The following is a 17,323-nucleotide window of genomic DNA, read 5'->3' as shown; positions in this document are numbered from 1 at the left end:
TCACTCATGGTGGACGGCATGCAGAGATCACAGGGTAAGGGCGGAAGCAAGAGGAAGAAGGGAAAGATGCCAGGCTCTTTTTAACAACCAGCTCTCAAGGAAACTAACACAGTGAGAACTCACTCATTACCCTGGGGACGGCACCAAGCCATTCATGAGGGATCTGCGCCCAGAACCCAAACGCCTCCCACTAGGCCCTACCTCCACTGCTGAGAATCACATTTCAATATGAGATTTGGGGGAGTCAAGCAAACAAAACTGGAGCACCCCTGAATTCTATTCCCAAAAGCCATAGGGGTCTATAGACATCAGGATAAGAACCCTGCTCTAGGATTTGTCTCAGGGTATACCCAGAGGGAAGAGGATCGAAATTAACTACACCTTCACTATCACAGCAGCAGAAGGAAAAAAAGAGACAATAAAGAAAAACAAAACAAAATGATTTTTCCAAATTCCTTAACTAAAGACAATCTTTTTCACCCTATAATTAGAAAATAGTCTGAAAAATGAAAGTATTTATGAGTTTTGGTGTATCAGGATGAATAAGTTTTAATAACAGGACAATGTTACTTTCTAACATTGATGAGAAATTCAAAAGCAGGAAAGCATAGAAGCCTCCAAATCAGGGCAAAGATCTGATGTGGTGGGGAAGGGAGAGTGGTGGAGCGAATAGACTGGAAATAAAGAAAACAAAATAATGAAGGCTAGATTTATGTAGTCTTGTTTATCTTTTTCTCTTCCCTAAAAAGTAAAAGCTATGTTTCAAAGTTCTTTATGTTCTCTTCAAGGTCCCTGAAAGCAGCTTAGCAGGAATTATGGTCAGGAATTTCTCCTTATCCTGGTTGTCCTCTGTAACTTTTGGCAACAAAATTGGAAAATACTTCATACCAGATGCCCTCTTTTGGAGATTCACAATGCATGTCAGCATTTGAAATGTTCTAGAGTCCTGTAGTACACAAATCTGCTTACCTTCATTTAACCCAGTATTTCTCAATCTTATTTGATCAAACTTTTTCCATTTAATATATATGTCTATCATTACAATTATAAGACTTTATTGCAATTATTGACTACAATTCTTTTCTTCAGCTAGGACATAAATTTCTCTGGCTCAGCAAAGGTGTCTTGTTCATGTTTTCATTGCTAGTACTAAGAACTATTAATACTTCATGCACTTTGAAAGTTTGTAAATGTTTGGTTGGTTGATGGTTGGTGGGTTGGCTGACTGAATAAATGAATACATCAAAGACAAAAATGCTTCAGGCCAACTTTACTGTGTATATTATCTCTGCAACATGACAGGAACCTTTAGAAGCCCTTTGAAGTAAGTTTAACAGTGAAAAGGATAACAAAGAAAAAATGGCTGTTATCAGTTAACTCCCCAATGGAAATCTACATACATAGTTATATTTAAACCTAAATAATAGTAAAACTTTACTGAAGAAAAGGAAGGTATATTTCTATTCTAATCATTTCTGTAGCTCTGAAAGTAGAAATTATGGTGTTAATAATTCAAGCAGCCATTTTATTTGCATTCTGTGTAGTGTTAAGTGTAACATCTCAGCAAGTGTCGCAATTCGTAGCAGTAAATTATGTTAATTAGTAGGAAGGCTTAAAGGCCAAAACTGGAAATAATCCCAAATAGTCTCTAAATGTTACCTTCAATTACTTAGATCAAATTTACGGGTAATAATAAAGTAATACAAAGATCCATATATTTACAGGTTTGGAAAAAATATATATTGGTTGGATTTAGATCCTGTAACTTTATAAAGAATATGTTTCCACAGTCCACCTGTTTTTAGATTTTCGTCAATTAATTCCACCCACACGTGAATCTCCACAGCAGAATTAATAAGAAAGCAACATCTGCTGGTTATAGCAGAGTGAAATATAGCATTTTTTGTTTTTACAAAACTTGAGTTTTTAAAAAAATCTACAAAACTGAAATTAACACTGAAGGAGAAGCATAAGACCTAATTATTGCCACACCACTACTTTAAGAAAAAAACCAGACATACTCAAGACCTTTTTCATCAAAGACCAGGGGGTTGCAAATTTACTAAAACCTGACAGATGCCAAAGTTAAAATAGTTTAAATTCAAGATTATATGCATTTTTGCTATTCCTACCTCCTGCTTTTGAGAGTAAAAGCTATTTATATGTACGTAATATTTAAATCTCTGGACAAGCTCCAGAAAAAACATTTAAACAATGAATAAAGGCTTTGGTGTTTTAATTACTGTTTCTGTATATATTCCAAAATAAAACAGACATTTCTATCAAGAATTTCTTCATCTATAGTAAATAAACTATCTACTTCCTTGGGCCATGTCCAAATTACCAAGTTCTTCCAGTTCGCCTTCCAAAATATGTTTCAAAATCTTCCATAGTTACCATCCAAGCCCCAGGTCCCCTTATTTCTAATCCGATTTCCTTTATTTTCTTCCAACAAATTTTCCACACCATAGCCAGAGAGCTTTTTAAAAATACAAATTAGATGTCATTAATCCTCTCTCAAATTTTCCATGGGGTTTCCTGTTGCACTTAGAGTAAATATAAGCTGGTTAATGTGGCCTTCATACTCTGGCCTAAACAATCTCTTTAGTTACCTTGTAGGCTACTTTCCTCTTTGCATTGTAGGCTAGAGCCAAACTAGACTTCTTTGAATTCCTAGAATATGCTATGTTCTCCCTAGATTTAAAGCCTCTACAGGTTTCAGAATAAATGAAAATCTTTCAGGAATTCCTGTACTTCAACTAAGCTACAGCTTCCTGCTATTAATATATTTTCTTGCACAATTATCAGATTCTTCTAAAAGACTTAGCATAGTTGTAATATATACAACTATGTAATCATTTGTTTAATAACAATATTCCTCAGTAGACTATAAATTCCATGTGGGCAGAGCCAATGTCTATCATGCTCAGTCCTGAATACCCAACACCCACAGGGTATTTAATAATTTTAGTAAAGTAAAACAGAGTAAATCCCAATCTAACAAAAATGGAGGTAAAAGGGCAAAAATCCCTTAAAGTGAAATTTATTTCTAGTTTACCCAAGTCTGTATACCATAAGGAATCTCTGAGAGTTTTATTCCTAAGACTTTTCTATATTCTCCACTACACTAGAAGATATGCCTGAATATATGAAAGTATTGTTGATATTATTCTAATTTTTGTTTGAGACTGAAGTCTCCATTCCAGAAATGCATGTGCCAACCTAGAACCTAGAGAGTATCCCAATGCTTGGTTCCTAAGTGAGGTAATAGTAAACACTACTGCGACAAAATAATTCTGTATCAGATGTGTTGCTGCCCCGTGGGGTTTGAAACATTGGTATTCATCTAAAAACTATGTTCTAAGTTTGTTGTTTAGATAGTCCCTCTGTGGTAGTTTCAGACATTCTAGAACAGATCATTCTTAATATTTAAATACACACACACACACACACACACACACCCTCCATCAGTATAAAGGAGTACACTGTAAATGCAATGTGCCAAAACAAGAACAATATGTTACTACAAAATGACAGTTACTACAAATTTGCCAGTTACGTCATAATCACAAGTAAAATAGGGAAAAAAGAAAGCAGGAGATGGGGAGGAGGTTCTGTAATCAGGGGCAATATAATACCTCTAGAGAATCACAAACTGAAAATTATCAGCTACCCTGCCCCAATCATTCTCTCCTGTTTCTGCTTCGTTCTCCTGGCCTCATTGGGGCTTCCTTCCCCTTTGTTTGCAGACCACACTAAGTAAGACTTTTAGGTCTACTCCAGGTCACAGGACTATCTTATTCCTACCCTAGTCTACTGAATCCCTCATATAGATCATAAGTTCTTTTTTATTTTTTAATTTTCCTTTTGCAAGCTCCAGTTTCAGCTCCAGATCATCTCATGTTTTCCCTTTCTTTTTAAAATTCCAGTTTATCAAAGCATAATGTTTTGCTTGGAAGACTGTATGAGAGGATACAATTACCATATTTGGTGAACTATATGATGAAGTAATGTTTAAAATAAATCTGGAAACATAAGAAACATTTTTGTAAAATAATTTACCACAGCACTACTTACATGTATCTGTTAATGCTGTTTCAATGATTTTATAGGGGAAAACATTATTTTGTTCCTATATATACAGTATGTCATACCTAGGAGGTTGCGATAGTATCAAGTTCCTTTTGCCTTTAATCCAATCAGTTAATGTTTTCCTGGATTTTGACTTTCTATCCATAATATAAGTAAATCATGATATAGGCAATATAAGGCAAAAACTGTCATCTATCTTGTTGCTTTTGGATCAGCTTACAGCTAAATCACCTAGAAAAAATGTTATGCAATCTCTACTTTTAAAACTTAACAGAGAATACTTTTCTATTCAATTTTCAAAAGTCATTAGATTTGCACATGTTTTATGTCCTGGCAATATTGTGATAGGGTCATGAACGTGTAATAAAACAATATGATATAATGGTTGAAGGCATGAAGTTGAGAGCAACAATGTCAAGATTTGAATCCCAGTTATGATACTTAATGGCAGGAACAACCAAAAGAGAGAAAAATCTTCATTTAAAAAATTTAGTTAAAAATCCACACATTACAAGAAAAGGATATGTAAAATTCCAAACCTCTGACTTGCAAATTTGAATTACATCTTCTGCTTTTTCAGGAAAAGATTGCTGTTGATTCAATACTATTATATTTGAATAAAATTTTAATTTTCATAGAAAAATATGATACAATATTGTTTTATTCAGTAGTTTAATGTCAACTGCTATTTGTTACTCTCTTATTAGGTTGTAATGTTTCTTCTTTTTATATTCACAAAGAGAGTAATTATTTTCAACAAATTTGGGGATGGAGCATTATTTAACACCAAAGCAAAAGAAGTCCAAGACACACAGTTATTCTGAAATCTAAGTATTTTCCAGTACGTAATTCGTACTAATTGTATTAAACCCCTTTCAGTCATCTCCTCTTCAAGAGAAATTCTTTTCTTTAGCCAGAATATTTTATTAAATGAAAATATTTATTTTAAAAATTAACTGCTATTTACTTAATTTGTTTTATTTAATAAATTTACTTAAATTATTTAATAAATTGCTTTTAAATACCTTTTTAAAGTAATTTAAATTCATTGTTAAAAAACATTGAAAATATAGTCAATCCCCACTGTTTGTGAATTCCATGTTTGTGAACTTACCTACTCACTGAAATTTATTTGTAATCCCAAAATCAATATTAATAGCACATGTATGTCCGTTGGTAGACATGTACAGAGCAGCAAAAATTTGAGTCACTCAAATGAGTACAAGTTCCCAAATGAGGGTGAACAAGGTGACACTCTCTGCCTTCTTATTTTAACTCTCACACTTCACACTTTAAAACAAATGTCTTGTGGCCGGGCGCGGTGGCTCAAGCCTGTAATCCCAGCACTTTGGGAGGCCGAGAGGGGCGGATCACGAGGTCAGGAGATCGAGACCATCCTGGCTGACACGGTGAAACCCTGTCTCTACTAAAAAATACAAAAAACTAGCCGGGCGAGGTGGCGGGCACCTGTAGTCCCAGCTACTCGGGAGGCTGAGGCAGGAGAATGGCATGAACCCGTGAGGCGGAGCTTGCAGTGAGCTGAGATCCGGCCACTGCACTCCAGCCTGGGCGGCAGAGCGAGACTCCGTCTCAAAAAAAAAAAAAACAAAAAACAAACAAACAAAAAAAAACAAATGTCTTTTTTTTTTTTTTTTTTTTTTTTTTAAAGTCAGTGTCTTGCTTTGTTGCCCTAGCTGGAGTGTAGTGGCACCATCATGGCTCACTGCAGACTTTAAGTCTTGGGCTCAAGTGATTCTTCCATCTGAGCCTCTTGAGTACGGAGTAGCTAGGACTACCGCACAGGCCACCATGCCCAGCTAAGGTTTTTTTGTCTTTGTTTTCATTTTAAATATTTTTGGAGACAGGGTCTCACTATGTTGCACAAGTTGGTCTCAAACTCCTGGCCTCAAGTGATCCTCCCACCTCATCCTCCCAAGTTGCTGGGATTATAGGTGTGAGCCACTATACCTGGCTACAGGTATCCTTTTTGCAGTGTACTTGGTGTTACATTTTTTGCATTTTTGTATTTTCTGTTGGTGATTTTACTATTTAAAACAGTCCCCGAGCATAGTGCCGAAGAGCTGTCAAGAGTCCTAAGTATCACAATGCTGTGACGTGCCTTATAAAGAAAATATATACGTAATGTAGGCATCACTCAGGTAGGAGTTACAGTGATGCTGGCCATGAGTTCAATGTTACTAGATCAACAATATGTATTAAGTACGGTGTCCTTAAACAGAAACACACACAAAATAAGGTTATATATTGATCATTAATATATATGTTGTGACCACAGGCTCACAGAAACCTAACCCTGTATTTCTCCTAGGAACTACAGTTCAGTATTCACCAAGTCAGTGTTCATGGTAACTTTACAGAATATAACTACTATAAGTAATGAGAATTAACTGTACAGGACTAAAAAAAATTTCACCCATAGTACTACAACCTAGAGTACCTCTTCCACCACATGGTTGCCAATGCTGGATTTTGTCTATTTTTTAAAATTTTACCAACCTCACTGGTTTGAAAAGTTGTATTATTCTCCTTTAATATGCATTTCCCTATCAATAAGGCTGAACATATATGAACATATATGAAATAGGCATCTTTCCTGTGCATCACTCCCCATTAATTTTTTCTCTTTTTTGTCTTCTCAAGTACAGAATTATAACCAACTAATCTTTAAACATGCCAAATGCTAAAGGAAGTAAGAGAACAAGAACTGAAGGAATTTTCCTGGTCTTTAGCTGGTTGATTGTCCAAAGAGATTTGGGTCAGTGTTTAGCTCTGGCCAAAAGAGACCCATCCTGATCAGACAGCAGTTGAGCTTTCTCATAAAAACAATAATCTTCGGAAAAAAAAATAAAAATTATATATATACACATACACACACATACAGAGTGTAAGCTTGTTGAGCTAATTTCCAGTTAATAGATGCTCCAGATTAGCCAGTGCTATACATTCATTCTCTTTGTAATACATATTGATTGGTGGTAATGAGCACACAGATGTCCACAGCAGTAAGCTTTCTAGTATGTACAAGCATATCTTTTGAAGATCTATACAGTTAATTTTACTGATCTCAGAATTTCAAAAGTGAATTATGAGAAAGGAAAACTTTAGTCCTCTTCAGGCTTTGTAGTTTAGGGGACAAACCAAATATAAATATTTAAATTAGCAAGTGTTCTTCAAGGTAAAACTTAGGAAGACACGTTAGAAGCAAGTGGTTTGAAAAGGGAGCTTATATCATGCATTAAAATTATATGAGTAGACATCCTAGAAAAAAGTCTCAATATTGATCTCCACTGTTAGCCCCTTTGAAAAGACTGGTCTTTCCTTTCCTAACCTGCTCTCTGAGACTGCTGAAGAAGAAGGGAACAGTCTTGTTTGAAACATGACTACAGAACCCATGTGGCTCTTCTGAGTCCCCTGGGTTCCTTTATTGATTTCAAAACCATGAAGGCTTTTGTTTGAATTTTTGCTGTTTCAAAAAATGATAATAGGTCCAAGTTAAATTCTCATAAGAACATCAAAGATTTTCTGACTAGAAGACACTAAAGATCTGGTATAATTTGCTTCTTAGAATAATTTTATTTAAAAAGAGAGGAAGGAGAAAAGAAAAAGGCTTTGTAACTTTCTCCAGGACCATGTCAAGAAACAAAGGTATTGATAATGCAGGACATTTTATTGATCCCTTCATGGGACCCATGACAGGGGTGCCCCATTTACTCAGCCTGCCACACTCAACGCCTTGTGGGAGGGCATGCATAGGTGAGCAAATGCAGGAACCAGTCAGCCACTTTGGCACCAGCAGAAGCAAACTCCATGCAGGCCCTGTGGCAGCATCCAAGTGGGGGTGCTTGTGACGCCAAGACCCCAGAGGGCGCGTTACAATGCTCTCTTAGCTCCACCACCTGTGGAGAGCAGTGTGTTACCAGCTCAGTGGGTCCTTTGCCTTGTGTGGGGTAGCTGCCCTCCGCTAGTGAGGGCAAAGGGCCAGTGTGACAGCCTTTTTGGGTATTCACACTTGGTAGGCCCCAAATTCTTGTCTGGTGCCCAAGAAGAATGAGGTCACATAAATAAATTGAAGGATAGTGAATGCAGAGAATTTCATTGAGTAATGAAAGTGGCTCTCAGTGGAGAGGACAGCTGGAGGGGAAGGGAAGGGCAGGTCTCTCACCTGAAGTCAGGTTGCCTCTCTCCCTCTCTCCTTGAAGTCAAGTTGCCTCTTTCTGACATCCAGCCATCATCTCTGAGGTCAACTCACCTCTTCTAGACATCAGCTGCTTCTCCCCTCTACTGGCTGAGTCTGGGGTCTTTATAGGCACAGGATGGGGGGCAGGGTAAGCCATAGGTAGTTTTGAAAAAGGTGACATGCAATTAGTAAAAAGACATTATTCAGAAATAACCAATCAGGAAAGACCAAGCAAACAGGGATAGAAGTTCTCACTTTGGGCCATGGGTTTCAGACTTTTTGGCTTGAAGGTGGGGCTTCACCAGGGACTCAACCCTGTCTGCCTAGAGTTTCTTTGCTTCCTGCTTCTATTATTGTTTATTTTGTTGTAAAGAGAAGTGACAGGTGCTAATGTCAAAATGAAACCAAAAAAAAGTGACTGATTCATTTTTTCAAGGTTGCTAAATACTAGTGTTTTGTTTAATTTAATTTAATGTAACCTAATTTAGGAGAGCTAAGTAATTAAACATGAGGCCAAAGTACATAAGAAAGTGGCAGTCTTTTATTGCAAATATGCACACACTCTCGGGCGAGGTTCTCTGGTCCTCAGGTATGGGGGGCCAGGGAAGTCGCGCCGGTGCTCTCAGGTGATGTTCTCCGGTCCACAAATGCGGGGGCCGAAGAAGTCACGCCGGCTTCTGCCAGCGGGGGACTTTTATGCATTAGTACTGGAAGGGGGAGGGCAGTGGGCGGGATAAGGGCGTCTCCGTAGGCATGGCCGGGTAAGTTTCGATCTCTTCGGATTGACATCACCTGGCGCATGCTCGGTTGATCTGCATTTTCCCGCGCGCGGGAAAGTTGGTGAGGAAGAACCCGGAAGCAACATGGATTGTGCCTCCTTGTTCACCTTCCTCCATCTTGTCCCTTCTCCCTCACCCAAACAGTCCAACCTCTTATTGATTATAAGAATTTGGGGCGCTGTTGTCTGTCTGGCTGCTTCCTGCTGTTAGGGGGCATAGTTAGGGTATACACATACACACATACACACATTTATATCTTTTATTTCTACATTTAATCTGTGTATATTGAAAGCCATGACTTCATATCATATCTCCAATTCTAATTCGAACACAAAGTTCATTGCAGTTTTCTCATTTTCTGTATTTGTATATCTCTCTTCTGAGAGAAATCTGGTTCCTACTGTCTTTAATTTATTTAGTTATTTGATCAATTCTACCACATATAACCAATCTTCCACATCTGTCATCACCTATTCCCCATGAAGATGCTCTTCTCATCTCACGCAGGCACTCAGACGATGCCTCTCACCCGGATGCCTTGGTCATGCCAATCAGGCTCTGACACACCAGGCCAGATCTCCCTTCTGTATCAATGCCCATCTGGCACTGGGCTGCCTCCACATGTGAATTCTCTCTTCACCTCACTCAGGTTCTGACTCCCCATGCCAGGCTGCTCCCCAGGATCACAGGCACTCCTCTCTGTGCATAAGATCAGGCACCCTATGCCAGGCCATTCCTTCTACAGGGAAACCATGCTTACCCCACCTCGGCTCTAAAACCCTATACCAGGTTCTCTTTCCAAGTCTGAACCATGCTCATCTTACGCTAAGCTGTTCTCAGGTGTGGATGCTCTCCTCTTCTTAGATTTCCTGTTTAATAGATTTTGGATATTCATATATCTGTATATATGAATACAGACATATGAATATATACATATATACACATATATACACATTTATACACATATATTTAACAGATCTGTAATATTTTACATAGCATGCCATACTACAATATGAGTGGTGAAAACAAGGCAAATTCAAAAGTCTGGGGGAAATCCTGGACTCTTTTTTTGTTTTTTAATAGGACCATATTCTGTTTCAAAAAGTCCATTCATTTGTCCAGTACATGACTCTAGACATATTCTTCCATTCATTTGTTCCACCATAAACTATTTATCAAGTGCTTTCCACATTCTAGGTACTCTGCTACATGCTAGAAATACTAAGATGAATAAAACATTATCTTAGGCCACAATTTTAGGGAGTAGACAGATAGTAAATAAATACAGTAAAATTTAACAGGTGATATAAACATAGTATATATAGGGTAAAATGAGGCCACAAAAGAGGAAGTAGCCATTCTATCTGAGGGTGGTGGGACCAATATTGAATTCCCAGATGCTTGGGCAAAGTTTCAATAGCTGAGAGAGAGGGGAAGTATCTCTGTCAATAAGATAATAAGAGGATACAGAAACAGAGGAAAGAGTGAAGAAAGACACTGGTTTATTAAGAAAGAATAAACAGTTTGATATACATATGTATAATTTTTTTTTTTTTAGACAGACAGAATAACTTTCTCACCCAAGCTGGAGTGCAGTGGTGTAATCTCAGCTCACTGCAACCTCCACTTCCCAGGTTCAAGCGATTCTCCTGCTTTTGCCTCCTGAGTAGCTAGGATGACAGGCACCCACCACCATGCCTGGCTAATTTTTATATTTTTAGCAGAGATGGGGTTTCGCCATGTTGGCCAGGCTAATCTCGAACTCCTGACCTCAAGTGAATCACCTGCCTCAGCCTTCCAAAGTGCTGGGATTACAGGTGGAACCACCCTGCCTGGCCCAGTTTGATATTAGTGGAGGGTAAAGTGCAAATGCAGAGGACAGAGGAAAGGCACAAAATGCAGCAAGAAATGAGGCTAGAAGTAGGAATGGCTGTTTCATGGAGGACTTTGAAAGCCTTTCTATGGAAGGTAATAGGGAGCCACTGCAGGGCTTTAAGCAGATATTTTAAATAAATTATAGAAATGCAGTCTTATCAGTCCACACATTATATTTTATTAAAACTTAATCTCATTTTACTTTGTAGATAGTAAATAGAAATTACAAGTCTAATATCTCCCCCCTCCCTAATGAATTGTCTTGTGCACCACTCTCCTCTTTGGCCACCACTTCTAGAGGGACTGAAAGAAATTTTGTTAATACATAATGAGTGTTCCTTCCAGCTATTATAAGATCAGGAAGGGGAAGAATATGCCAAAAGCACAGACATCAATGATGAAATGATGTCAATCTGCAACATATACAGTTACAAACTGATTTAATGGTCACTGTTAGGCTGAACTTTCCTTTGAATCAATTTATAAAATAGCTCTATATCTTAGAAAATAATTTGTTAGAAGCAGGACCCATTTTGATAGAAAAAATATTTAAATAATAAGTTAGTACCAGATGTTAGGTATATATACAATATAGCCACTTTATTCATGAATTCATCAAACATTTATTGTATGGCCATTAGGTACCTGGCCATCTTCCAAGCACTAATTATATTTGCACATCTTGTCACCAAGGGTCTTTCTTTAGATATGGGAATGACTAGGCAATGAAGAAATGAATTTCTAAATTATTTTAAGATAATATAATACATGAATAGACTGGAACATCTGCTGTTTAAGGTAAGATTACTATTTAATTATTGATTCTATCTCTTCCTAGAGCTAGATCATACATTCTTCAAAAAACAAACCTGTACTGGCTTGATCATTAATATAAACCTAGTAGCACCTAGCAGTTACCGGCATGGAGTGAGCATTCAATATTCATTTGTTGGTGAAGTGGAGAGAAAAGGGGGAAAGACAAGAATGGAGAAAAGGAATCAAATGGATTTTGAAATTCTGAGACCAAAGGGAAAGAGACATTTTTTCGTCCTCAAAACATAGTTTGAATGTAACTACTAAAGTATTTCTTCTGATTTGAAAACACCCATCAAAGGCATACAGTCCTGCCTGACATCCTGGATCTCCACTTAGAAACAGAATGTAACTCAGGAGTCTGAGACACAAGAGAATTAGTTCTTATAAGTATATGCCTCCTCATTCAAAAGTTCATTAACTTTCAAGTTTCAAGATAAAAAGCATTTTTCTTATTATAAAAGTCATATAAGACTTCAAAGAAATTTTGCAAAATATAGGAAAGTAGAACTGAAATATTATCATATTTCCACCTCCTAAGGACAACCACTGTTAACATTTTACATGTAAAATCAGTCCCAAATTTTAAAATCCCTGCGGTGCAACTTTCTATAATGCTATGAGGAACTTATAAACAACTAAAATGAACCAAAAAAACATAATAGAGTAATGCCATCCATGCTTAATGAGACAAGATTCAGGGCCCTGAAACAGTTTCAAGATTGAGCTACCATGAGGTTACGAGGTCCTTAAGGAAATATAACGTGTTCTAGTCACCTTTATTATGCCCCAGCAACAGGACCTAGGAGTGAGCCTTGCACATACTATTCACTCAGTAAATGTTCCTTGAATAAATACCTAGAAAAAAAATGGGAATCAGCATTTTTTTTTCTTTTCAAGACTCTTCTTTGTATGATCATGAACCTGCTCACTCCCCAGCTCCTCCCCAATGACCCCATCCTTTATTATTCCTTGCACTGAACATTAGTTCCAGCAGTAATAAAGAGCTTGCTGTAGCCCCAAAGTGTTGCTGTTTTAGGCATTCAAAACTTTAACCATATCATTTCCCACCTTCATCGCTAAGCTAAGTTCTAATTCCTTACAATTCAGCTCAGAAGCCATGGTTCCCCCTGACCTTTGTCACATATCTTAGTCCATTTTCTTTTGCTACAATATCTGAGACTAGCAATTTATGGAGAAAATAAATGTATTTCTGCTGGGTGAGAGCATTTGAAAATATTTTTTAAAAGTTATTTCTGTAAGAAATAACTGTAAGTTCTGGAGGCTGGAAGGCCTGAGACCATGGCACTAGCATTTGGTGAAGGCCTTACTGTGTCATAACATGATGAATGATATCACATGGCGATAGGCCAAGAGTGTGCATGTCAGCCCAGGTCTCTCTTCCTCTTCTCATAAAGCCACTAGTCTCACCATGGGGGCCTCACCATGATGACCTTATCTAATCCTATTACCTCTCAAAGGCCCCACTTCCAAATACCATCAACATATACATATGGGCATTAAGTTTCCAACACATGAACTGTTGGGGGACATATTCAAACCATTGTTTCACACATTCCCAGGCTAAGTGTTATAATTCTGGGTTCCCACAGTACCTGCAAATATCTAACAATGCAATTGCCATATTGCATGGAAATTAGCCACTTACAGTTGTTTACTCACAGGCTAAGATCTTTGAGGTTTATATTATATACAACTTTATTACATAATATATACAACAAAAATATAGAAAAATATATATATATAATTATGTGTGTATACACACACACACACACACACATATATATGTAATTTTATAGCAATAGGGTCTCACTATATTGCCCAGGCTGGTCTCCAACTCCTGGCCTCAAGCAACCCTCCTGCCTTACCCTCCCAAAATGCTGGGATTACAGGTGTGTGCCACCATGCCCAGCCTGGGCTTCTATCTTTGTATTCACAAATACTGACATGGGCTCAATAAATATTTATTGAATAAATGAGAGAACAAAATAATGAATCATCTTATCTCTTTCCTTTTTTGTTTCAGTTTTTGTCTCTTTAATTTACTCCTGTTTGTTAGATCAAGCTGATCACTCACAGTTTTACTTACCTTAAAAAAAAGTACAAAAAACCCTCTTGCCCATCAAACAGAAATCAGAAATTTAAAATGTCAAAAATGGCAAAAACTGAGTTACCTTTACTCATCTAGCCAAAAATCAATCCCTTCCTAATTTCTTATAATTAATTTTCAATAAACAGCATCATTACCAATTTCTCTCAATGTCCTCTGCAACAGAGTCACCCTGTAATCATTACTCTATCACAACCACAGGTATTATTTAAGTATCTATTCCTTCTCCCCAAAAAGATATAAAGGAGGTCCTCCCAACTTTCTCTATTGATGTCATCAGGTCCGTCTCTTTCTATTTCTAGAGCCTCTGTCTTTAATCTCTTCCAATTTAGTTTGATCTAGTTGCATCAAAGTAACAATTCAGTATAGTCAAAATTAAGCTGCATACAAGGAATTCCAATTTCCTATGATATGGGATTCAACTTAAATAGAATTATAATTTTTATCCTGCCTTCTAAGGCTAAAATCATACCCATCTCTACCAGAATTCTCTACCATATTTCCTCTATCTAAGAAAATGTATTTCCTTGTGCTTCCAGCTATGTATTTCCCACCAAAGTCAAGAAAATATTCTTGCTGTACACCATAGTAAGTTTGCAAATTCCTTCACTGGTGTTTTTATACATGCTTTAGATCTTTTTCCATTCTCTTTGTGCCCTAATTTGTCTTTCAAACACCTGTTTATATCTCTCTTCCTTTAAGTTTTCTTAACTACTTTCAGGTCATATTAACTGCTTCATTGCTACACAATCCAACATTTGAATTTTACTAAAATAACAATATCCTTATTTGTATGTGGCACTGTAAGTGTTCTAAAAGATCTTTTAGATTTTTAGATCAATTACAGAACAAGGAATGATAAAGGATAGGGTCATTGTGGAGGAGCTGGGGAGTGAGTAGGTTCATGATCATAGAAAGAAGAGTCCCAAAAAGAAAAAAGAATGCTGATTCCCATTTTTTTCTAGGTATTTATTCAAGGAACATTTACTGAGTGAATATATATATACACACTTTTAGAACATTGAAAACACGAGTATTGTTCTCCCCTACTGGGCTTAATCTAGCAGCACTTTCACACAAGATGATTTCTTGATAGATGCTCTGGATTTATTGTCTTACATCTAAGGGTGTTCAATAAATGGCCGGGCACGGCAACTCATGCCAGTAATTTCAACACTTTGGGAGGCTGAGACGGGCTGATCACCTGAGGTTAGGAGTTCAAGACCAGCCTGGCCAACAGGATGAAACCCCGTCTCTACTAAAAATATAAAAACTTAGCCAGGCGTGGTGGCACACACCTGCAGTCCCAGCTACTCAGAAGGCTGAGGCAGAAGAATCACTAGAGCCTGGAAGGTGGAGGTTGCAGTGAGCCGAGATTGCACCACTGCACTCCAGCCTGGGCAACAGAGTGAGACTCTGTCTGAAAAAAAATAAATAAATTAAAAATAAATAAATAATGTCCTGAATAAAATTAAATTGAATTGGCTGCTCATCTTCAATAAACTACTTATAAATAATAGCAAAATACAGGAAACAGTACATTTAAATTAAGGTTAGTGTTTAAATCAGTAATGCTTCCCACAATCCTATCCAGTGTCTAATATTTGCATAGAGCTTTATCACAGTGTTCTAATGCTACTTCTACCTGTCACCCTCCCCACACCTATCACACACACACACACACACACACACACACACACACAGTCAAATGTCCAAGAAAAAGTAGTTTGCTTTAGGAAAAAAACCCAAAGCAAATTGAAAGGTATACTAGTGAACACCAAATTTCATATAAGTCCCATTGACCATATTTACTTACGTATTGGTATGCTGCCACTGTATTATAAGAGCCTTCTTTATGGCCCCCCTATGTCAAAGGATATATAATACCTTAGATACTTTCTATTATGAAGCTTGCAAAACATATTTATCTGGACAATTTAGCAAGAAGAAAGAAAAAAGAAAATGCCATAGTAAATGCTTCTGCCTATTCTATATTGTCACTAAGTTAACAAAAAAAAAATTATCTTTCTTCGAATGTTATGTAAAAATGAATTTTGTAAAGTGCCATTTTGAATTAAAACTTTGTATATTATATTCACTTTTATATTATTTACCTAAAGGAACAAACGGAAAAATTATAAACCTGTTAAAATAGTGAATAAATAACACAAACTAGGCTAACATTTTAAACAATAACTTACAGGATCAGCAGGTCCACAAAATTCTCTAAATGTCTTTGTAGCATTATTCTGTTGAATCTCCATTGCTACGCAAGGGCCAGAATACATTTCTGTCACCATGTCCTATGAAATTTAATATAAAAGAATGAAAAGAATTTTAACAATTTTTAACTCTCTTGTTTTAATCGTGACACTGTTCCACTAATGTCCTTAAAGTCATCTGTGACTTCTTCCCCACTTATATCCCACACATCAAGCAGTTCCCAAATTCTGTCCATTTTTCCTTGAAGAATATTTTTTATATATGTTCTTTCTTCTCCATTCCTATCACATTTTAATGTAATGTTTTATTATCCAACACTTTCATTATTTGGAATGATCTTCTAGTATATCTTCCTTGCAAAGGCCTTCTTGAATACAATGTTGTTGAATTCACATTACTAAAAATATATATATATAAATTTCAAAGGTTTTATCCTAGAAAAAGAATCATAATGCATTCTAGCAACAAGAAAATAATAGGACCAGATTTATTCTCCCATATTAAACATCTAGAAACTAGACAAAATATATGAAACAATAGTTTTCATACAGTGGGTGATGGGCAGCACAGGTCTATGACCCCTGAAAGTATGGAAACAGATGAGGTGAGCTGTAGAATTGCTCTGTCTTACTGTCTTGAGGCAGTTTCCAGACCAGTAGACCAGGCAGAGGAAACATAACAGAGCCCAACATTCGCTGAGTTGAAAAGACAAAGATTGGACTTCGGCGTGGCCAATGTAGCTCTTATTTTCAGGGAAGAATACTGGAGAGATGAGGGGAGTATGCAGAGAATAAGCTACAGGATCTGCAGAGCAGTTAACATGAGTTTTTGGCTACTAATCTGTCACGTGTTGAGGAAACTACTTGAGGCTGGGGAAAGAATTGCCACAAAGTAGACCAAACAACTCAGAGACAGCACAAGGCTGAGAGGAGTTTATGTTTCTACCAGTCAGAGTGAAAGGCCTTTTTATATGATACATGGAGCATCAGGGAGAGTCCTCAGAAGGGTACTGCACCATAGTAGTTGACCTAAATTAGCCCTAGATTATAAGAGGCCCTATACCCATCCTACAAAGATAAAAAGCAAGACTGAAAAGTTTCAAATTGATTCCAAGTGATTTAACTAAGTGCCAGGCCAAAATTGAACACTCTTTACAAATCTACCATGTAACACTGTAAATTTTACAATATGCAGCATCCAGTAAAAAATTAC

The 17,323-nt window shown here is 37.0% G+C and overlaps 1 protein-coding gene across 2 annotated transcripts in view; it reads right to left on the bottom strand.

Moving 5' to 3' along the window:
- The window catches only part of NME7 (NME/NM23 family member 7), a 212,184-nt gene that overhangs the window by 82,617 nt on the left and 112,244 nt on the right, over positions 1-17,323 (bottom strand). For both annotated transcript variants that reach the window (XM_003893523.4, XM_009193528.4), the window contains exon 10: positions 16,090-16,191. In XM_003893523.4, coding sequence (XP_003893572.1) covers positions 16,090-16,191 — 102 coding nt within the window. The remainder of the gene's footprint in view (positions 1-16,089; positions 16,192-17,323) is intronic.

Source organism: Papio anubis, chromosome 1 (assembly GCF_008728515.1).
Source record: "Papio anubis isolate 15944 chromosome 1, Panubis1.0, whole genome shotgun sequence".
Classification (NCBI taxonomy): Eukaryota; Metazoa; Chordata; class Mammalia; order Primates; family Cercopithecidae; genus Papio; species Papio anubis.
The sequence above is the reverse complement of the archived record's forward strand: the minus strand, read 5'-3'. Positions and strand labels throughout refer to the sequence as shown.